The following is a 23,697-nucleotide window of genomic DNA, read 5'->3' as shown; positions in this document are numbered from 1 at the left end:
TGCGGACGGCAGCCGCTGGGGCGTTGCGTGGGTGAAGCAAGGAGGCCATCTCGCCGCTGCAATCAGAGAAATAAATCTGCGCATAAGCCCCGCTCCTCGCGTACAGCCTGGGTGTTGGAAGTGTATAAGCACGCCCAACCTTCTGGTTTCTGCCTGCTCCCAGGCAGGGAGCCGGTTCTGAAAGAATCACAGGATCATCGAGGTTGGAAGAGACCTCCAAGATCACCCAGTCCAACCTCAGCCCTAACACTAACAAGTCCTCCACTAAACCATATCACTAAGGGCTACATCTAAACGTCTTTTAAAGACCTCCAGGGATGGCGACTCAACCACCTCCCTGGGCAGCCCATTCCAGTGCCTAACAACCCTTTCAGTAAAGAAGTTCTTCCTAACATCCAACCTAAACCTCCCCTGGCGCAACTTTCACCCACTCCCCCTCGTCCTGTCACCAGGCACGTAGGAGAACAGACCAACCCCCACCTCGCTACAGCCTCCTTCAAGGTACCTGTAGAGTGCGATGAGGTCGCCCCTGAGCCTCCTCTTCTCCAGGCTAAACAACCCCAGCTCCCTCAGCCGCTCCTCGTAAGACTTGTTCTCCAGACTCCTCACCAGCTTCGTTGCCCTTCTCTGGACTCTCTCGAGCACCTCCATGTCCTTCTTGTAGCGAGGGGCCCTACCCAAAGAACTCATTGCGGTGTCCAAAAAGTACCTTGGGAAAGCCATAAAAGTCTGTCTGGCAATCAGGCATCTCCCAAGGAGCCAGGTCTAGATTACGCATACATCCTTAATTTAGCCATTGGTTAATAATACATCATTGCTAAACTGCAACCTTCAAAAGAGTCTCCTAATATAAGTTTGCAATGAATATCCTCAGTGTGATTTTCAAAAAAAAAAGGTTGAAGAAAAATCAATAGGGTGTAGTCTCTGAGGCTTCGAAGATGTGCTGACAGCTCTAAAGCAAGGCAGCTGTGCCAGGAAGGCTCTCTGTCAGGGATTTCTCCGTGGTCAGTCTATAGAGGGCTGATATCCTTGAGCAAGGCCACCCGGTGTCAACTGCTTCTAACCACAGCCGCCTGCCTACCAAGTGAATAAAACAAGCATCACGGTGTTAGTTAGGTGTGTGGAGGTGAGTTAGACGGAGACCTAGGAAGGGTAGGGGCAGCTCGGTTTTGTCTAGCTCCAGGGAACTTCCACCTGCTCCTCGCCTCCTGCGCTGAGCATCAGGCAGATCGGTCCTGGGGGTGAGGCTGGGATGTGCTGGCGGTAGGAATGCCTCTGACATACCCTACAATAAACGAGGTACTGAATTTGGCTGCTTTTCCTATGTCGTTCCACTTCCCAGCCATTTCCTACATCACAGACCCCCCAGTATCCCCATGGCAGGGGATGCTAGAAGAAACTGGGCGCTTTCAGCAGGAGTTGGGTGGCACCTGGATCTCCACACCACAGGCACCACTCGTGCCTGGTGTATTTGCGTCATCTCACAAACAATTCACCGTCCTGGGTCCTGGATGGGGCCTCCAGGCCAAACCACAGCTTCCCAACCCTCTCAAGGTGGTGCTAGGCGGTGGGACAGCCCTGCAGGTGTGCATGGAGGGGGCTGGTCAGAGCTCTCTGGGCCAGAGATTGCCTCCTCGTGAGCCCCAGCTGCGACCAGCCCCTTGGCTGCTACAGCACCGCCGAGCCCCCGGCTCCCCTGGGATGGCAGAGCTCGGCAGGCGTCACCCAGCGAGCATCGCCCTGCTCTGCCACGAGAGAGGCTGGGGACCGCCGGACAGAGCAAGCCCAGCACTGGTGCTGTGTCTGTAAGCCTGGGAGACAGCTGAGCAGGGTGGGAGCGGAAGGTGGACGGACCCCTGGACCTCCATCTGCATATTCAGGAGTCATTCCCAGCCGGTTGGCTGCCTCCAGCCACCTCACTCCCTCTTTAAAGGACCTGAGCACAGCGGGAGGACACACCGGGGTGGCCTCTCCGGCATCCCACAGCGCCCAGCACGCTGTCCTCAGGGCTCCCCGTGCCCGGCCGGCCCAGGTGAGCGGGGCAGAGGGGGGCAAGCAGCTCGGGCTGGGGTCCTTGGATAGAGACGGAGGGGATGGGGCAGCTCGGGGGGAACTGGCAGCGCTGGAGGGGCAGCAGGCTGCTCTGTGCCTGGCTCTCCCAGCGAGGGGCGGCTGGGGAGCCCGCATGGGGTCGCTCCCATTTCGGGGAGGACATGCCTGGTTGCTTTTCTGAGTAGCTTTGTCTTGCTCCTTCGGTTCAGTTCAGTCTTTTTCTTCAGTTCAGAGGAGCCTCAGCTTCTTTTTAGTATTTCGGAAGACAGCGCTGGTGAAGGCTGGCTGTAAGAGCACCCATCTGTTAACTCGGCAGGGAAAGGGCTCCGTCAGTGGGAGCAGTTTACGTGGGGCAGGACCTCCTGGGTAGGACATTTTGGCAGGTTCTGGATCCAGGGCAATGCCTGGAAGCCCCTCACCTTCAGTCCCCTCCTGTCCTCCATCCTGGGGCTTCCCATGCCTGCAGCAAATTGGAGCCTCTCCTTGGGGCTGTGGTGGCCAGGGACTGTGGGTTGTGCTCCCACTCCCCAAATCTGCGTGGGGAGGCAGCAGCTCAGGTGCTGGAAGGCTTAGCCAAGCTGAGGGCTCACTGGCAGCTCTGAGTCTGTGGGGAATCCATTGCCCTGGGTTCCCGGGGCTGGAGAGCTTCAGAGTAAGGAGCTAGCAAGGTCCCTGACCCTGCTTTTGAACACAAAAAAGATGAGGAGTTGTGACAGAGCAAGTGCCAAAAGGTGTTTCTGTAACAAAGATGCATCAAAAAGCGAGGCTGCAGGACCAGCTCTCTTGTGCCCATGGCACGTGGAAAGACTTACGAGTGGATGAAATATATGAATACATACATTTGCTGTGTGCCTTTGCTGAAGGCAGCTGGTAGACCAAGGAGCAGCACACAGTGATCCTGAGAGCTGCCAGCACCCCAGCCTCGTGCAGAGCAAGCAGTCAGACCGCTAGGAAAATGAAATCCTAATGGTTGGGAGGGAGCGGAGACAACACGGGAGAGCAACAAACTTTGTCAGATAACCCAGAAAATGCTTGGTTTGTCAAGACTGGAGCTGGCTGAAGGGACACGGAAAAGCCCTGTGGCAGAGAGGCTTAAAGACCTCTTGAACCAAAGGCTGGTGGTGAGCATCGGCAGGGGTGGGTGCCCTCAGTGCTGGGCGTTGCTGGGAGGGTGCAGCGGCGCTGAGCTCAAAGCTGGCTGCAGGGCTCGGGGCAGCGGGATTTAAGTCAACAGTTCCCTCTGCGCAGAGAGCTGCCTCTCCAAAGGGGATGGAGCAGCAGCAGGGAGAATTCAGAGAGGCGTGACAGAGGAGGGGAGCAGTGTGTCTGCATGGTACTGAGATGACAGGACGGTGTGATTTACAGGGGAGGCAAGCCTGAGGACCCACACTGGGGTGATGAGTCGTGATGTGCAGTTTACAAAAGGTAGAGCTACTCTCCCAAACACCGGCCTGGACTAAAGGGCCATTCAAAGAAAGGCAACCTGCTATAAAACAGTGAGTAGAAACATTTTCTACACTGCTCGGTAGCCTGGGGGACTTGCTGTAGAGAGAACAGTCATGGGACAGGAGATTAATGGGATTGAAAATGATCAGACATTTCTGGGCATAGGAAAAAGAATCTCTGGCACTTTAAAGATGCTTGGAAAAGACATAAACCATCCTACCTCAGGTATGGAAAGCTACTGCTAATTAACGTGGTTGATGAGGAAACATCCCACAGGGATTTTTACTCCGTAATGGCCCAGGATGTGAGCTTTCGCTCCTCCTTTTGCAAAGCTGTCAGAACAAGCGAGTGGAGGAGGTGGCTGCCCGTCTGCACTCAACATGACAATTTTAAGCCTGGGGCGGCTGGCTCAGGAGTTTCCTTCTTCCCCGGTAATCCCCATCCTCACCCCTTTTATTCTGTGTTTTAACAAGCCCTTGGCAGCACCGTGCCATGGTAGCCTCACCATCCCAGCGGTCACACCGCGCTGTCCCTGTCCCCAGCCCCTTGCCGTGCCCCTTCCCACCAGCCCAGCCCCGTGGGAGGCAGATGCTGCCCATCTCCGCGCCCTCGGGGCTCTGGGAGCTATGTTCCATGAATGCCTCCACCGGGGCTGCTGTCCCTGTGCCCGGGCACCCTGCCAGTGCCCGGGAGCACCTGAAACCACCTTTGCCCAGGCGCACCTGGAGGAGGGCTCTGTCTGGTGCTCACTGCCCTCGTACCGGAGTCCACCGGCCCAAAGGGGAGTTTGCCAGCGGTGAGCTCCCTTTCTGCTTATCTGCCTGAGCCCGTGCCTTGCACGTACTCCCGAGGCTCCTGTTTCCTTGGGGACAAGGGAGATGTTTTGTATTTAAAGCCATTGCAGTGTTGATGGAGAAGCTGAAGTCTAGGCACGGTGAGACAGATCCCCAACCCCTCCCAGGGACATGGCTGTGGTGCAGGAAATCCTTGCTGTCGGGCACATCCAGGGCCAAAATGTTTGCAGTGGGCTTCAGGCACCGTAAATGCTTGCTGTCAGCAGCCAGCAGCCTGCTCATGTGTTTTGCAGCACCTGGAGATTTTTGCATGTCTCACTCCCCTGAGTTTTGCAGGGGATTTTGGATGCACTGGGAATCTGGGAGGAAAATCTCTGTCCACGTGCATGGAGGGCGGCTGTGTCCAGTCCTGCCGAGTGATGTTTCTTGCTCTTTCTTCAGCTCCGCGCCTCTAGCTGGCCGAAACCTCGAACGCCTGGGACGCCTGCCAGCCCATCACTGGAAATGATCCCTTACCAGCTGCAGGGCAGCCCTCCGGTGTCCAGGCGGAAAGATGACCCAACGGATGGCAGGAGGGCCCCTGAGCAGGGCAGAGACCCTGCTGCCTCAGGGCACGGCCAGGGGCTGAAAACAGAGCCCTGTTTCCAGAGGGACTCTCTGTTGTCTTCCCCTGGCGTGTCCCTTGTGTCACAGCTCCTCAGCCACACGGTGGTTAGCAGGAGCCTGGACCCGTGCACCCTTTTCCCTTCCTCGCAGCCAGTGGGGCTGCCCCAGGGCTACGAGCTCGGTGCACCTCCTGGAGAAGGAGCACAAGCCCTGGCTCTCACCAGGACCCGTGCCCTGGCTCCTGTGCCCTGTGCTGGTGACAGGGAGCCGCTCGCAGACGAGCACCTCCGAGCCAAGCGGGCCAGGGTGGAGAGCATCATCCAAGGCATGAGCCTCCCTACAACCCCACAAGCCCCCGATACCGGCATGGAGGGAGGTGTGGGGCAGGACAGGGAGAAGGGCGGCGAGGTGTCCTGGGAGGGCAAGAGGAAGCCGAGGGTGCCCCAGCAGCAGCGGGGGGTGGGGGTGGCTGGGCAAGGGGCACCCAGAGGGGGCAGCCCCCATGCTGCGGGGTGCCAGCAGCTGAAGGAGCAGCTCTGCTTTCTGGAGCAGCAGCTGAGGTGGCTTCAGGAGAGGTTCTCCCAGGTGTGTGACCCAGGGGACGCTGCCCAGACCCAGGGAGGTGCTGAGAAGGCACAGCCGCTGGCTGGGAAGGCTGGGGACAGACCGGACAGGGACGGTGCTGCTGCTGCCCGCCATCTGCACAAAGCTGCTCCCTGGGGGAGCACCCCAGAGGAGGATGGGCCTGACGGGACGCAGGAGGGTGAGGGGCGAGGCGATGCAGGCGGCCTGCCCTCGGCAGCCAGGGTCCTCTCACAGGCGCTGAAGCGCGAGCTGGCCGGGGTGACGTCCCGCGTGGTGGACTCTGTCCTCACCAGCGTGTGGCCGAAGGCAGCCGGCCACCTCCTGCAGCAGCACCCGGGGCCAGGGGCGGGTGTCAGGGGAGAGCATTTTCCTGCTGGGAAATGCAGAAAACCCCTGACTAAGTCATCCCCCATGGGCACGCTGGGCTCACCCCCACCTGAGGCACCACCACTACCCTCAGGGAAGAGCCTGGGCCCTCACGCCAGCTCCTTCAGCCCCAAGGCAGCCAGAAACCCCCACCAGGCACCCAGTGTGGGTTACACGCTGGGCTCAGCCATCCCGTCAGCACAGGAGAGCCGGCTGCTGGGCCAGCTGCTGGGCTACGGCCACTGGGGGAGCCCCCCTGCCCCACAGAGGCATCCCCCCGAGGCCCCGGACCCTCACTGGGGTGCCACCAGGCTGCGGCCATCGGCGGTGAGGCAGCAGCGGTGCCCCCTGCCCCTGGGCCCCAGCGAGGCGGAGGGGGACGGGATGCCCTTCGCCCCCACCCACGTATCCTTTGGGGCCTGCCCATGGCCTCCCTCGTCCCTGCACGCTGGGGTGGGCTGGCTGGGGGCTGCTGGAGGGCAAACACTGGGACAGGCTGCCTAGTGAGGTGGTTGACGCCCCACTCCTGTCAGTATTCAAGGGAATGCCCTCAGTAATCTGCTTTAACTTCTGGTCAGCCCTGAAGCGGTCAGGCAGCTGGAGGAGATGATTCTGGAGGTCCTTTCCAACTGGGCTGCCCTGTTCTACGCTAAATGCCAGCAGCACTTTGTTACGGTGCGGGCGAGGAGCCCTGGCACAGGCTGCCCAGAGGCTGTGGGGTCTCCTCCTTGGAGACCTTCAAGAGCCGCCTGGAGGTGGGCCTGGGCGCCCTGCTCTGGGTGGCCCTGCTGGAGCGGGAGGTCGGACCTAGTGACCTCCAGAGGTCCCTGCCAGCCCCAGCCATCCCGTGATGCCAGGCGTGGGGATGGGTTTTGGCAGGCGAGCCCGGGGCTGCTGCATGTTGGCTTTCCTTGACCCCAAGACACACCCAGGAGGCGCTGACCCCTGGCCACCTGAAGAAGGCCAAGCTGATGTTCTTCTTCACCCGCTACCCCAGCTCCGCTCTGCTGAGGTCCTACTTCCTCGATGTGCAGGTAGATCTGCTGCGGGACGCGGGGTGCCGGGAGGGACCCGTGGCGGGTGGGATTTTGGTGCTGGTTTTGCTGAGACACCGGTTTTCCCACTCTGCCCCCGGCAGTTCAGCCGCTGCATCACCTCCCAGCTCATCAAATGGTTCAGCAACTTCCGCGAGTTTTACTACATCCAGGTGGAGAAGTTCGCCCGGCAGGCCCTGCTGGAGGGCGTCACGGACGCCGGAGCCCTGCGGGTCTCGTGGGACTCGGAGCTCTTCCGCGCCCTCAACACGCACTACAACAAGGGGAACGACTTCCAGGTGAGGGGTGCGGGTTGGGACACGGGGCCGTAGGTGCCCACCCGCCCCGGTACCCCCCTGCCCATCTCTCCACAGGTGCCCGGGCGCTTCCTGGAGGTGGCCAGCCTGACGCTGCAGGAGTTCTTCAGCGCCGTCAGGGCGGGCAAGGACGCTGACCCCTCCTGGAAGAAACCCATTTACAAAATCATCTCCAAACTGGACAGCCACATCCCTGACGTGTTTAAAGCCGTGGGGTGCTCCCAGGAGCTGCTCCGCAGTTGATCCACCATGCAAGGGGACTGAGAAGTTTTTGGGTAACCGCTGGTGGGGTGGGGGAGAGGCTGGCTGTGCTGGACATCTCCTGGGCACAGCTTCTGGCATCCATTATTCTATTTTCTCTCCGTCCTAAAAGACAGTCTCCTAGGGCGAGGTCTGCTGCTCACCCCAGGCACCTGGATTTTATGCTGTGTGTTTTATTTGGCTGCTCAAGCCCGGTGCCAGAGAGCCACGGAGGGGACAGAGGGAGAGGAAGCCAATAGCTTGGAGCCTGGGAAATGGCTGGTCTCCAGGCCCAGCTCCAGCTTCCCCTGGGACCCGGGACAAGCCACCTTCCTCCTCATTTCCAGAGGGCTGCAAATCAGGGCCGACAGCCTGTTTTTGTTTATAAAGCAGGCTGAGGTCCCAACAGTGGGCAAAGTTTTCTTGGCACGGCAGCCCAGCACGCTGTGCCCGCCCCAGCAGCACTCCTCGGGCCCGGTCCAGATACAACACAACAGCGTCCAAAGAAAACATCTGGTGAATTCCAGCGTTTCAAGCAGCCCATGAGAATGGCTGGCCGTGCCTTGGGGATGTAAAACTGTGTCATAGCTGGCACAAACAGCCCCCTCCCCTGCCTCCCCTGCGGAGGAGCTGAAGCTGGGCAGCGTGACTTCTGGTGGAACTGCCCAGGGGCGATCACCCACCACTACCACGTAAGCTCTTCCTGTTGGCCTGGCAGGTTGCAGTCCTGTTCCTGCAGAAGTGTAAGCCAAAGGACATCGCTGTTCGCTGTGGCTGGGACCAAGTGGCTGCTTTTCCACCAGGTGAGGTGTTTTGCTCTCCCGTCCTAGCAGAGGAAGCGGTGGGGGAAGGCAACACACCTGGTGGAAAGGCTGTGAAGAGGAGCAGGAGGAAGGCTCTGAGAGGGGAGCAACCGTGCAACTGTGTATGAGCAACAACATCCCTGAGCAAAAGGCTTGGGGAGAACAGGACTGAGAAGGGGTCAGGACAGTGCTGGATGTGCTGCAGGGTGCGAGGAAAATCCGGGTGGCAGCATCAGAGGAGTGCACAGGGAGACCTGCAGGCAGGGTGCCTGTGGCTGTAAGGAAGCCACAGCAGGGCGGGATGGGTTCTCCTAAACAGGGGCAATTTTACTGTGGCCTTTCGCCATCAGAAGTGGGACTAGCCACATTTCCTGACTGTGTTTGTATGTTAATTGCTTGAGGTTTGTATGTTTTACCACCTCAACTCTAAATATACTCAATCCACTTTTAAATAAATGCATAGTTGAGACTTTACATCCCCAGAGACCCATCTGATAACTTTTCCTCTAACATTTTACCTTGGGAATTTCATACATTTTGTTGGGGAAAAAAAATAACACCACGACAGAAGGGCTTACTCCTGCTGCCAGCATTCCTGTGGGGCCGAGCCACCCTGGCTAACAACTGTGCTCATGTAAACCCACAACCTCACCCCAGAGCCTCAGGTCAATCTGCTGCAAACTCAGCAGCCAGCGGGAGGATGAGAAACCATGGGCTGGAAGCAGAGAAACTCATCCCAAAGCTGACAGGTGCCGGATTCAAATGTCCATCACCTGAGAAGTGCTGCTGGTGACTCCACGAATGACCTGGCCGTGACATTCCTGCAGGCAGCGAGCACTGCAGAGCTGCAGTAGTGCATCAGGTAGGCAAAACGGGCACTGCTGGAACATGAAATGACGGCCTGGCTCAGGGAAGGCACTAATGCATTTTTTTGGCTGTAGCTAAACCATTAGGGGATGTAAGATAGAGATTTAGTGGAGACATGCTATTGGAACAGATTGCTTTGGCACGTACTCCCTGGAGGAAGCAGGTTCTTGCCCAGACGAGTTGCTTCCCTGCTAATACGTGAGTTCGTGGGTGCCAGTGAAGCTGCAGAGGTACTGCTGCAAACCACAGAGTGGCTGAGGTTGGCAGGGACTCCTGGAGGCCATCTGGTCCAACCCCTGCTCAAGCAGGGCCGCCCAGGACCATGTCCAGGTGGCTTCTGAAGATGTTCAAGAAGAGGAGACACCACAGCCTCTCTGGGCTACCTGTGCCAGTGCTCCATCACCTGCATAGTAAAGAAGTGTCCTGCACCAGTCGCCCTTTGGCTGCCATGAGTATCTTGTACCCATGTGTTGAGTTTTACCCAGGCAGAAAAGGGGAAAAAAAAAAAAACAAAAAAAAAACAGCAGGCTAGAATGACTCTGTGAAGAAACGTGGGTTTCGGCGGCTGCTCCGTTGATGATATGGTACGTATCTTCATACAGTCCAGTGTGCCCAAAACATAGCAGGCGGTTTTCAAATGAAGACAAATAGGTGCCTGCCACATGGAGATTTCTATTAGCAAAGTGTGCGTACTTACAAGGCTAGGGAGAAAAGGAAGAGAGGGTGCCCACCGTGATGATGGTAGTGACCCCTGCGCTTAGGGGGGCTGTGCAAGCTCCACAATTATCCACTGAAACAATGGGGGTAGTGCACTCACCTCCTGCTGACTCAGTTTCAACTTTTTAAAAAGAAGAGTCCGTTCTTTCCACCTATCCAAACGCCTATGGTATATGCAAAAAAATCCCCACCCAGAGCCACCAGTAACTGCTCTGGGAACAGGTCCTCAGGGCTGTCCTTCTACATTTCTAATTGCATTCGTAATCCATCCACAGCAACGTGCCCAGCCCAAACAGCTAACAATTGCAGCGACCACCGAGAGCTAAATGTTGCTATTGCTTTGCCTCTGGGCTCCTGAGTGTCCTGTAGCAGCTGAAAGAGGGAGATGTGACCACATTCACATCTCGAGAGCCCTTAGTACTCGTGTATGTTATTACTTATCACAAAAGCTCTCATTACGCACGTACAACTAATTAGAGCTTGAGGAAGTCCCTGCTGAACATTCAGCCCATGTGCAGTAATAGCTCGGGCAGGAAAATCTGACAAGCAATGAAACACCTCAGGTTTTTCTTTATTGCCGTTAGTGGCTTGGACCTGTTTGCTGTGACTGACCCAGCCCTAGAGGTTCCCAGCTCAAGCGGAGGTTCTTGAAAAGGCCCTGCCCTCAAATACCCATCGTAGACAGTGCAGCTTGCTCCAGGTGAACATCCCCCGGTAAGCCAGCAGCTCAGGCTCGTGAAACCTCAGCCACAGTTGCTGTCCTGCGATGCGCACTGGAAGGACAGATGAATCCAGCTGGTGGAGCAGCACCCAAGGCTTGGTACAAGCAGAGGCCCACCTCGCGATCAACTTCTCTATCATTTTTGTAACATACGAACATTACACTGATCTAAGGAACGAGCATTGTTTTCTCCCTTTGAGATCCCTGTCATCATATTCACAGTCAGCAATCACACCTACCGGCGGTCTCTGCAGTATTTCCATACGCTTCCCAAATTTAGCCATTTGTTTTTTAGCACTCCTGAGCAGCGGTTCAGAGGGTGATTTTCACTTTGTACGTTAGCATAAAACACCATTCCTGGGTTTGCTATTCCAATAAAATCTGCACCACAAATGCTTTCTGGGGCTACTTCTCGTTATGTACTAAGCAACTGTAACCACACAGCAGTAAGCCTAATTGGCATGAGCCAAACCCGGCAGCCTCCCCGCTGGTGTTTATTGCCCAGGCTCTTATAGCTGTCTTTGTAGTTGTTCTGCTAGATTAAGAAGGATCAGTCTTAAAACTGTCAGCCTGTGACGAACAGGTTCAATCTTTCTGTCTTACCACAACTGTAGAAAATAAGAACCTAAAAGCAAGCGGTGAAGTTAAAAGTTTGAAGTAAAGCACGAAAAACACAAGATCAAGAAAAAAAATGAAACGTGAAGAAAAGTTTTTACTGTATTTCCCAAAACACGTCATGTATCGTCCACAGCTTCACACAAAGTACAGAAATTATAAAAAAATACTTTGTATTACTTTAATAAACTAGTTAAGGCAAATATCTGAAAACATATATGCATATATACATATATATACTCCTCTCTCTCTTTAAAAAGCCTTCTCTGGGGTCTCAGAACATAATACTCTACAGCCTAAGTAATCATTATCCCTTTCTAGTTGCCAAGCCTGTAAGTAACAGGAAAAAATACGGACAACCTTTTGCAGACAAGGTGAACTGATGGCCAAGGGAGAAGTGTGCCAGCCCTACGCATCTGTGCATCTACTGAGCCTCCAACCTATGCTCAAACAGAAACAATTACAAAGGCTCTTTTTCAATAAAACACCTTAGGAATAGTAGCTACAGTTACAAAAAGATAATGCCTTACAAACCGTATATTTAAAAGCCACAGCACTCTCCTACCCTGAGCAACCCTTATAAAGCAGAATTTAATCTGTTCATTTTCGGAAGTGTTGCAGGCTGTGATCTTGAGGCCAAACAGCAGCAAAACCAGATCTTCTCAGCTGTGACAATCCATGGCCCAACTGAGACTTCTCAATTTGCTGCATTTCTTCTGTGGAAGGCCACGTCCCAAGCACAGCATGGCGAAGCTGGCACTGAACTCCGTGTGCCTGTTACTTGTGCTCTTCATACACCCCTTGGGTAAGGTGCAAGTGCCCCAGAAGTACCATCAGAAAATGCATTTTGTACTCAGGGCTGGCCAGCGCAATCGAGCCATGTGAATCTGCCACAAACAGCTGCCAGAACTGAGAACAGACGTTTCTGGTGAGCACAGGACCTAGCAGAGCAGCACGTGGGAGCTGGAAACACCACCACGGTGAGCACAGTCCGTTCGCTGAGCGGCCTCTAGTCACGACACGGGGTCCTGGCTTCCCAAGTCAAAGCAGGAGTGTTTGATTGGTGACAACAGTTCTGTTTTGGGAACTTCACGGAGCTTTGATTAGCAACTGAAAGTAAAGGAGTGACAACACGGTACTCACCCATATGTCAGCACTTAGCTGGAGACACGATTTGCTTGTGTAAGCATCTTCTGTCCCACAATGTGATTAGGATGCTGGCAGCAGTGCTCTCTGTATTTGAACTGGTGTGCAAATCAGGGAAACAAAATCCTTGCAGATGGTGGGTCCACTCATAAAGATGCCTGCATTTCATTTTTAGAAGGGTTGCGTTTACTCTGGAAGGAATTGTCCCTCATCATTGTTCTTGAGCAGCTACTATGGGGAAGACTGTGGCAGCACAGCACGTATTTGGTGCTGAAGAAATTGGTGCCACGTGAACTCTCCAGTAACCGAGACAAAAAATGCAGGATCCTCTTTCTCCCGAGCTGGTGTCAGCTTGTTTCCATATAACCATGCTGAGTAATTCAAACAAGACGACAGCAATTTCTTCCCTTACACGCTCAAACACCAGTAACCATCCTCCTGCCTTCTAACAGCCTACAGTCTGTCTGCATCACTGCTCAACATGCAGCAACCTACTGACGGTACTGAGTTACTCAGATCACCACAATTTCATGGCCATTTGCTCCCAGTTTTACTGGTTAAGCAAAAACAAGTTTTGCTTTCAACTGCGTCATGAATCACAGGCCAGCACTGATGTAGGTATATCCCAACCGCAATGCTCAAGACCTGTTTCTTAACAGATGTTGACTATTAAGGCCTCAGTCAGTCGGTAGGCTGGCTGTTACCATCAGGTCTTACTGCCCTTAGTGCTTCTGTACGGCCTGTTACAGAACCCACAGCCAGCCACCAGCCTCAGAGCCCCCCAGCTGCTCTCCCCGCAGAAGATGCTCTCTGGAAAGCAGCGGCAGCAGCAGTCTTTGCAGAGCAGCTCCTCTTTTTGCAAATAATGCTGGAGCCAGTGGGAAAAGTGTTCCTCGGGAGCATGGCACTGACACCACCTGAAAGCAGTCTGTAATGTCCCAGAAGTCTTTTTTTTTTTTTTTGGAGTATTTACAGGCGCTTGCGCAGTCCCTACAACATGCTCCAGCGATCCAAGGGTTTTGATAGTTGGAGAGTTTGCACAACTCTGTTCACCACCTCCCAGACCTTTTCCTATGAGCATTTTGGTGCCAGTTCAATTGTCTTTAGTCAGTACACTACTGAACGCTCACGTCTTTGCAAGCAGTAAGTGGTTTCTTCCACTGGAAAAAGACCATAGAGTTAAGAGCCCCACACCCAAAGCACAACAACGCACACTGGAAGCTAAAGGTGAGAAAGGATCCTCAGACATACAGAATAACAACAGCTAAGAGAGCTGGGGGAGAGGAAGGTGGAGAGGATGGATAAACACAAATACTATAGATGTAACTCATATCTTGCAGGTGTAAATCAGAAATCAGCAGAAGTAATGGAGTTATGACAAGGTAAACATGGTGTTAAAAAAAAAAATCAAGCCCTACATACAGAAGACCTACAAACACAAGTCCTAAATTCAAATAAGAATAAAAGAGCACTGAGATTAATAGGGAGGAAGGTTTTACACAGAAACCTCTTTTTTTTTTTAAAACCAAACTCAAACTTACTTTTAAAGCCTATTTTCACCAAACCCAGTGACATAAAAAACAAACAAACAAAAAAACCACAACCAAACAACAAAAAAAATCTCAGCTGGCAACAGTACAAGTGAAAAAATGGAGGCCAACTACTGCTAAACATATTTCTCTCCAAGATCACCAAAAGCAGCATTTTAAATGCTATGCTCTTTTCAAAGCCTTTGTCTTTCATCAGAGAAAGTCAGCAAAAAAAGTAATCTGAATTTCAGTTCTTACTTTTTCACAGCATACTTCTACACTTCCGTAATTTCCAGAATTCCCTAGAATACCGTTCAGTCTTGATTGTGTTAACTGATATAATCTTTGCCAGGGAAGATGATTGTTTGTAGAGTATGTTAATAATTTTAACTACTTTAAACTCAATTGCAATTAAAGCACCAGAGACCTTCCTTTTCCACAACTGGTGTATCAAAAATAGGGAACAATGAAACTAGCAATAATTAAAAAGAATAAAGCAATAGATATATTGCAGAAAGTTAACAATTTTTCTATGATACATGGACTCCATCTGTCCATTCAGATATACTGAACTCTATACTGTTTCAGGTCTATAGGACTTGACACAAATGGGGTGGGGAGTGGGTAAATCATACAGACTGAAACTTGAAAAGTGACAGAAGGGAAGGTGCTGGAGGCCAATCCCAGCTGGACTGGGCTTATCCAGCTGGAGAACTGAACATAAAGACAATTGATTTCAGCATCACACATTTATTTAAGTTTTATACGACATACACAAGGTGGATCATACATTTGTTCATGACTGGTAGAAAAATGCAGAAAGCACAGAAAATAGATAATTAACCTAACTGGACATCAGGAGAGAGGTACATCATTTGTATCTCCTGTACATCTACACTTACAAGTAGCTCCTGCTGTTGAAAAGAAACTTTCCTCATCTTGATGTATGTAGACAAGGACAGATTAAGATAAAAGAAATGTCAAAATAGTCCAGAGAAGGAAAATTAGTGACTACTGTAAGAGATAAACCACACATCTTTATCTCAGAAAAAGTAAAACTCCTTAACTGGAGGAATTAATACCAAAGTCCCCACCTAAATGATTCATCTAAATAAGAGGCTGATTCAGAACAGCTGCACAAATCATATTTTCCAAAGGAATGGCATTTGGAATCAAGCCCTCTGTGAATAAAAACACCCAGATGAAGCACATCCATAAACTGCACTCCTGCACAAGTGGAGTCACCTCGTCACCAACCCTGGACTAAATGTCAATTGTGCAGATTTATAAATAACGTGTATTTCTGAAGCTCTGTTTCATTAGGCATGGTAAACAACCATCCATGACAAGAACACAGCACGCCTATTTGCTGTTTACAGAACTTATCACCAAGAAGGTCAGATATGGAGAAGAAATGTCTGAATAGAGAGAAATTTTGCACTATTCCTTGAGAAAAGGCAATCTCTAGGAGACTGCTCAGCTGTAGCAGACCCTGCTGAGGAACGTCTCTGCACCTGGATGCTACTGCATTGGGGTATGCAGTGCGTGGAGGGCAGCCTTTGAGAAAGAAATTCTCAGTGGCTTTTAAAATTAAATACGAGACTAGGATTTAGATGCAGAATCCAATAAACCATCAAAGCAGAACACAAAACAACAATACGAAGTGGTCAGTGTTTTCAGGTTTAGTAAAAACGTTAATCACGCCAATTTTACTGGTTTTCTTCTGGTTTTACTGAGGCAAATCTAGCACTTTAGTCAGACTTTTATTTTGCGCCGGGTTAATCTTCAAGTAGGAGATAGTCGTGGACTACTAGCGTACCATCACCAGCGCAGCATACTCACCGGGCTAAGTGTCTTGCCCCAACAGATCTGCAGACGCACTGATTAAAGGTACCTGAATATTCTTCTTGAGCTGCATTTGAGCCACATATACTGCAGTGAGGTGATAGCAGACAGACTTCTAAGTAAGACTGAGGAATTTTATACCCAAGTTTCCTTAGGGCCATCCCTTCAGCCTCGCAGCAGATTCTCGCTGCCTGTTGGGAGAAGGGAAGGGAGATACAAACCTTTATATTCCCAGCAGAGGAATATGCAGATTGTAAACTCCTCAGAAAAGGGTATTGACATTCCTCAACTGCAAAGTACCTGCTCCAAAACGTACACTAATCATATCATACAATGTTCTTTTGAACCAAAGTTGTTCAAATTGTTTGTGTTAGTGTTTCAAGGATTCCTTGGGCCAGATCTTGGTAGCATATCCGATCATGTTGAAGTTCTGTGGTTTCTTAGCTACACTGGAGCGAGCAGGGCTCTTCTTCACGTACCCCACAGAAACAGCTTGCTCTTGTCCACAGCTGAGCTTCCTGTGTTGATGATTTTAAAAATTAATATCCTGATATGCGACTGTTACAGGTGATATAACGCTCTTCTATCCTCCACAGAATCTGCAGTTGCTAATCCACGTGCTTCTGTGTGGAGTAACTACAGGTGAATTCAGGTGAGTTTGGTCGTCCAGCTCTCATAAAGAAAGTAAGGTGTTGTCTCAAGCATAAAATAACAACATAAAATTTCATTCATTATGGTTACTTAGTATTTTATCTTGAAATTAGATCAGAAGTAATGTTAGAGCTTTGGTTTGAACATTCATCCTTATTTTTTCTTCATTCCAAGGGAAAAAATGTGAAAGATTCACTAAGAAACCTTGGAAGATTTCAAAAGAAATCATTTCTTGCTACAATATACTTAGATTCTAAAATCCTAGAATCCTAAAGCAGCTACCAGCAAGTTAAATCCTGTTATCCATTAGATGTCAGCAGTTGTCAAGCACTTTAGCAAGACATAAAGAAACCATTTAAATTCGATACATCTCCTTAAGGCAGAATGAAGATCTCACTCCATATTTATGCAGCATGTAGGTTCAATGAAATGTAAAATCTTGACAGCAGACTGCAAGTGATACTCTACACAACAGTGCAACGTTAACCCACTGATTTTTTTTTTTTTCCATGGAAAAATGGTGGCTTTTTCATGAAGTAGAAGTTAATGGCTTAGAAGTGCACTGGGCAATAGGAAACCACAAAAATGTAATGATAGTGGAAACAATTTCAAACTTTTGGTTTTTCTCCAATTTAATCCTGACATGAAAACAGAGCTTTAGTGCCATCTGGTTGTCATTACCTGAAAATCTTGATTTCTGTGTGACTCAGTCTGAGGAGTATATGATGAGGTTTTCCAGACAAGTTAATCTGTCCACGTCTTCTTCAAAGAAAATAATTTGGCAACTTCAGTTCAAAGGGAATAGAAAAACAAACACCTCAAAGAACACCAGTAAAGACTGATCACTTGCACAAGAGTTCTCAGCATCCACAGATGAATAATAAATTGAGACACCGTAGGTGTTTGTCAGTACAGCTGTTTTCTGTGCTCCAAACAGTAATACAGTATTTTTTAGAAAAAAGCAGCTACGTGTACGAAAGCTTACACCTGGATCAGCAACAACAGTCAAACTCCATTATTACAATGTCACACTTACCAAAACAGAATAAAAAGATAATTTTTAAATGCTGCTTAAGATACCTTGCCTTCCACAGAGCACGTAGTGACAAATTAAAGTCAATGCCTGTATTACCTACCTGTCAAAACAGATACCTCGAGTTTTGTGCTTTACTCATAAGGTAAGGTCATTTGCGTTCTGAGGCAGGGCAGAACTGCAGCACTGCTCGCCTTTTGTGTGTTACACCCTAGAGGAGGAAAGTAACATCCTACAAGACTTCAGCAGAAGGAATCTTAAGTTTTTGGAAAACGTTTCTATTTTTCGTACAATGTTTCAGTTTACACACTATCTGTTAATGGCTTGTGGTTCTAAAGAGAATTAAAAAGTACTTTCAAATCACCCTTGATAGGCTTTTTCAATACAAATTCCTTTCAGAATCAGCTTGCTCAACTATACTTTGACCTGTAAACAAAAAATTGTATGTATTATTTTAGATTTTCCTCCAGAATTATGTATCTACTCAGTTACTATGGCAGATGCCTCAGATGGTAGAGTTGCTAGCACGTTCTAGCCACATTAGACAGATTGCAGCTCAGATAATTAGAGTACAACTGACAAAATTCCCATTTTTTTCCCCTTGCCTCCTCCACTTAAATGCATTTTTTTTGCTTCTCCAAGGAACAATGCAGTTACAATTTCCCTCCAAATGCAGCAACATTTCAAGATCTAGTAAGCAAGGGTCTTCACGTATTCCCTTGAGATTACTGTGTGTTCAAACACAGCGACATCATGTATGAATACAGGGCTTACAGCAGACAGTCCAGATGCCATTCAAAGTTTGCCAAAAATTCCTGTGTAAAACTGAACATCCATTCATATGCTCTTGTGCATAAATACAAGGGAAGAAATAAGAAGAAATATTTGAATGATTCACATTCTAGAACACAAGCACTAGAGATAGGTCTAGATATTCCACACGAGATTCCGAAAGTTAGAAAAATACAAGGAAAAAAAAAAGCAACTGTGCCATTTCCATCCAGGCAGCTTTAAAGTTTTTCATATTAAGTTTCAAATGCTAAAATTCAAAGAGATCAGAGACTCCTGACTAGAAACCCAAAACAAAATGGAAAACACCAACTACTTCAAAAACACTTGCAGTTGTCTATTTCCAGTAACTTGCTGTATTTTTTGTTTGCTAACAATACTTGAGCTTACCTGGTTTAACCGAAAGCGTGAACAGAAGAGTACATTCTTCTTCCAAACAGTATTAATCAACTACAAAGTGATATCCATCTCAAATACTGTCATTACACCCTACATGCATCAGGGAGATTTAAGGCTCCAGGCTGCAGATCCGGTACTATGGAAATTTGGAAGTGGTAGAAAGAGACATCATAATCGCTGGAAGACTCCACTGGTAAGAACGAAACAACAGAATTTCAGCATGAAAGGGATTAATCTTGAGCACAAATCAGAAAATTTACTCTGTGTTCCTTTAGTCAGTGGAAGCATTCTGACTCTCACCTGTAGGAATGGATGAGTAGAAGAGAAAACTACTTTGGGTCAAGCTTTATGAGACGGTAATGAAGATTGCCTTAGGAAACTCAAAATTGTATCACTCATTTTAAATTCTAGGAAATTTCTCTCTTCTCATTTCTACAATAAGAAAACTAAGTATAATCAGTCTTGCACAAGGCTGTAAGAACTGGAATTTCCTTTTACCCACTTACAATTCACGCTGCAAATGCACAGATCTCAACTGAGATGGCCGTCTCTGTTCCTCAAGTACTTTATGTCATGGTACATAGGTTGCATTGGCGCAGTTTGATCTCAGATTGTCTGTGGATCTCAAGTGCAGTATTGCAACCTTGCTTCCCAGGAGTAGTGTGGGAAACAATAAATAACGAAGAGGAGCATAATAAAAAGGAACAACATACCCATCAGCATTTGACTTCCAGAGGCCGCAGACCACGTGAACATTCCCCACACCAAAACTCTCAGCACTGCTTCCCCTGTCCAGACCATGTACACCGAATTACAGTAATCCAAGAGAGTTCCTGGGGTGCAGGTGAGTTAACTCCCAATTAGGTAGCTGGCAGGCTCATTAGGAACTTCAGAAGAAAAAGTTCAATTTGTTTCCATCCCAGATCAACCATGTTTTCTTCAAGTCCTGAGGTTTGTCCAGTGTTTTGTGTTTCCATAATTCCACGGCAGTAACATTAATAATAAAATTGTGCAATCTGCTATAGGAAATTGTGTCCAAAGGGCATGAAACACCTCAACTTAAATAAGTGGATTTATATCAGGCAAAGACCTTTCTTCTTCTGTTAACGACAAAGTAGTTTAGGTGGTAACAAGCTGACCCACAGGTCAAATTACTTAATTCGTTTGAAAAGAAATCTCAGAGTGTTCCAGTAATGTTGAAATCTCAATTTGGGAAAAACAGACTTGGGCTCAAGAGGTCTTGTTCTAATTTAAAAGCACGTTAATGAATGAGTCTGCTTCTGCAGGAAGCATACTTTCCAGTGTGACTTACAGATCACGATCCGTCATAACAATTTTAACTATTCAAAGCAACTGGACCAGATGTGGGATTTTCGGGGGGTAGGCTAATCAATTTGTTTCAGTGTAATAATACAACTATTGTTTTCAATTCAATCCTTTCATAAAAAAACATTATTGGAATGGTACTCAGTATCTAAATGGTCATTCAGCAATTAAAGTGCTTCAGAAAATAGTTAAGGCCGTGCCTTAAAAGCAGATAATAACAGCAACGTAATGTTTACAAGCAGACAGGCAAGGAACATAGTTAATGGACAAGGATCATAGAGATGACTGGATCAAGTCCAAAAAATACCAAATCCAAACTGACAGGTGAAAAGTGAAAAATCTAACTTGTACCAACTGCCAACTTTTCTCTTGTAAAGATGGGAAACTAATAATGCAAGGTAAGTTGTTCATCTATGTTGATGTGAACGTTTAAGAAAAAGCAAACCATGACATTTCCAGGTGATGTAATACTATATGCTGGATTTTTAATCTTGCATACCATAGTCAGGCCATAAAGCTTAATGAGCAATTCTAGAGTAAAACACACAAGACAACTGATGACGACACCTAAGCTCTATTCATGTATCCATACATTGCCTTAGGTTACGTTTCCTTGCAAAAAGCATGTGTATTTCTTACATGAGGTAGGTAGTTTCAGTATTCTTAACAAAGCAGACCGTCTTAAGCAACTGAAGTGCCATTAAAAATTGTAATTCAGAGAAAATAGTCTTAACAGTCAACTTTGCTCAAGAGGTAGCAGCAGCTCCATTCTGCAGCAGCTGATGATTTTTTTTCTAGGTTGTATTTTTAAATGTGATGCACTACACAAAAACAGTCCAATCTAGAGTTAACGTAATTGCATGCATAGAAAAAGATGGATCTTAAAGTGCTGGATGCATAATTTCCTACTTCTCCTATTATCAAAATGGACATTTTTTCTGTTCATTGCTGTAAGAGATTCTAGAGCCAATATCGGTGAGCAGACGGGTTAAGAACTAAATCAGGATCAAGCCTTACTGGGTTCTATAGCAAAAGATTCTCCAGACAAAACAGAAATCACTCATCACCAAACTCTGACTGTAAGCCAAGTATTGGACTACCCAGCCATTCTCAGTTCTGTGCCAGCAGCAATGATGAATTTCTCATTTTTGCTTGATTTCTTCACTCAATGAAGGACTAGAGTATGAGGAATCTGTTACATGCTGTAGCTCTGGCAAAATGTTATTTTCTTTGAGAGCCACTTCCCATCAAGCAGATGAAAACTAACCTGCAAAGCTTTCAAACCAACTGAAACAGACAGCAATACCACAGAAATGGAAAAGGTGGAACTTTAGGGAGCCAGAAAAAAAGAACAACCACGGCTAGCACCCCCAAGGTGTCTTCATAACAGAAGTTTTGCCCTAAATTTGACAACTGATACATTTTCTCTCTCTTATTAGAATTGAGTATAACTATGTGTATTCTCTGTCCATCTCTTTAACTCTGTGTTAACCACACAATGAATTTGATGTAACCTGAGTGTTACCTGCTGAAAAAGTTTTCAAAATTGTTAAAAGTAGTAAACAATACGATCAGTTCTGTCACATGCTATCCCTTTGCATGCTCCAGAAATATTATTTAGCCTGGAAAGGAAATGTTAGAAAAGGTCCTGGTTTAGGTTTATCACCAAAAATACAGACAAAACAATTAACAAGTCAAGAAGCTTCTTAAAAGTCAAGCAACAGCATCAAATCGTAACAGTGGCATGCGTGTCACAAGAACTCCAGTTCTGTTAGGGACGACTTATGGTAGACTGAAAGCCATTTTACACATACCTGAGAGAGCAGCTTCTCTGAAGTGAAGCTTGCCTGATTTCCACAACAATATACAAGGGCTATTATTTCTTAACTATTATTTTCCCTTTGTGAACAACTCTCTGCCAGAATTCAAAGAACACTTGGCAACATTTAAAAAAGAAAGTATATGTGCTATATAATAGCATGCATACACAGAAAATGCATATTCATTACCTTCCATTTTAAGAACATTGCATTCAGGGACCTTGGTTTTCTTGTATTAAACACATTCAGGGCATAACACAAGTTCATATATTCATATATTTTCCAGAGAGCTTTCAATCATGCACCACAGACAAAGCTGAGAAACATCCAAAAAAACCAAGCCATTAGAATGGCAAACAAAACCATCCATTAGCACCATTAGCTCTCCTCAACAACATAAACCATAACCACATCAGAACCAGCTCATTTCCCAACCTAAAAGAAAACCACAACGTAATCACTCAGCAGAGCAACGAAGAGTAGCAGAGAAGGAAATTCAGAACTTCATTCGCTTCCCTCAGGAAGATCAGGAGAAAAATTTCAGTTCACCACTAAAACAATTATTTTAGGATTTAAATACCTTGCCTGGTCACAACATTGTTAACACAAGGTATTTGCTTCAAAACCTGAGAGGACAAAAGAAAGTTTTCACCAGCAAACCTGTGATACTGTGCAGAAATGGTATGTCAGCGTCTATGAAGAATTTGCACCACTTTTTATAGTGTGGACTATTATTTTTCAGCAAGTTAAACGTATTTATTAAAGGAATAGAAGGGTATAACTACTGGTGTTTGTTGCTTCTTTTTATGATGTTTCTCTACAAGACAGTAGACTTACAAATGGAATGAAATGTCCTGATAGGGACCAGTGTTGTCTAAAAGACATAGTAAGACCCAAATGAATTTTCTATGCTGCCCTCCAGAGAATGCTGTAGTGGAATGCCATAGCTTTCAAGTTCAGCATTAAAGAAACATTTTTCTTACATTACTACCCTGAGTATTTCAGAGGCATCCAAAAGAATTTATACTCACGTAGTAATGGAAATTTGACATAACCGAGAAACTAGGATCCAGAAAATGATCATTTTTGCTCTCCCAGAAGAAAGAGAATGATAATGGCTCCTAAAGGCCAGCAAAACCTGGGGCCTTAATGGAGCTGTCTCTGAGCGGAAGAGCAGGTGATAAACCTAGAAGACAGGACACATTCCAGAGTATGAGCACCTCTTCCAGGTAAGGATGGCTCTGAGCACTGTCAACATGTGAACACACAGACCACAATTAAAATGTGAAACAAAAACCATGCTATATGGTCCACCAAGAATACAGAGTTTATAGTGAAATTTATTGTTCTGCTTCCTAATACAATAAGCTACAAGGTACATACAGTATAAAACGAGAACGGCCACAAAGCAAAGGTGATAAACATTCTGTGACAGTACAGTGGAGGTAACATCTGTCTAATCCTTCCACTTCATCCCACAAACAGCAGCTAAAACTACTGGCCCTCCCCTTCCCCCCCCCCCCCCCCTCCAAAAATATTAAAAAGTAAACTGTCTCTCTCACTTAGGAGCAGCGGGATTTTTTTTTCTTTTTTTGAGGGCACTGGTTATTTGCCAATATCTCAAAAAAATTGCTGAAACTAAAATAACAAAAGAAAAACTGTGAAGGTGGGAGTGACATGACCCATGCAAGATGCTCATGACACCTTGGTTCACATCTCCTCAGAGCGAATGGCCTGTAAAGAAAGGAAAAGTTTGTTACATCAAGTAAAACAGCAGTTAAAATGGTCAGAGTTAAGATACGTATAGTAAGCAAAATCTGAACTAGACAGGACCAAGCATACAGCTAAGCTACTCTTATAACGAAAACACTTTTCCTTTTAGCAGGGTTTGGAGACTTTGATAGCTGACAATTTTTCTTCTTTAATTTTTAGATGCTGTACAGGGGAACGCGCACTGAAAAGTGCACAGCTGACACCTACTATACAGGGTTCCAAA

General features: G+C 47.7%; 2 protein-coding genes across 5 annotated transcripts in view; one reads left to right on the top strand and one right to left on the bottom strand.

Annotated features, from left to right (window-relative positions):
- Positions 1 to 2: 2 nt before the first annotated feature.
- PROX2 (prospero homeobox 2) lies at positions 3 to 23,227 on the top strand. The gene is made up of 6 exons (XM_080595547.1): positions 3 to 2,032; positions 3,418 to 3,548; positions 4,734 to 6,254; positions 6,782 to 6,883; positions 6,988 to 7,182; positions 7,258 to 23,227. The coding sequence occupies exons 3-6, from the start codon at positions 4,797 to 4,799 to the stop codon at positions 7,441 to 7,443; spliced, it is 1,941 nt and encodes a 646-aa protein (XP_080451673.1). The 5' UTR covers positions 3 to 2,032; positions 3,418 to 3,548; positions 4,734 to 4,796; the 3' UTR covers positions 7,444 to 23,227.
- YLPM1 (YLP motif containing 1) overlaps positions 23,024 to 23,697 on the bottom strand; it is a 39,137-nt gene continuing 38,463 nt past the window's right edge. For all 4 annotated transcript variants that reach the window (XM_080595532.1, XM_080595534.1, XM_080595536.1 and 1 more), the window contains one exon: positions 23,024 to 23,435. The gene's annotated coding sequence lies outside the window, so the exon portion shown is untranslated. The remainder of the gene's footprint in view (positions 23,436 to 23,697) is intronic.

The sequence above is a fragment of the Anser brachyrhynchus genome, assembly GCF_964034855.1.
Source record: "Anser brachyrhynchus genome assembly, chromosome: 5".
Classification (NCBI taxonomy): Eukaryota; Metazoa; Chordata; class Aves; order Anseriformes; family Anatidae; genus Anser; species Anser brachyrhynchus.
This window is presented reverse-complemented; position numbering and strand designations above follow the sequence as displayed.

Excerpts from the sequence above, each read along its gene's own strand:
- PROX2 (XM_080595547.1), top strand. The coding sequence starts at position 4,797 with ATGATCCCTTACCAGCTGCAGGGCAGCCCTCCGGTGTCCAGGCGGAAA. Across the intron at positions 6,255-6,781 it reads TGCCCTTCGCCCCCACCCAC|GAGGCGCTGACCCCTGGCCA; the intron begins GTATCCTTTGGG and ends AGACACACCCAG. Across the intron at positions 7,183-7,257 it reads ACAAGGGGAACGACTTCCAG|GTGCCCGGGCGCTTCCTGGA; the intron begins GTGAGGGGTGCG and ends ATCTCTCCACAG.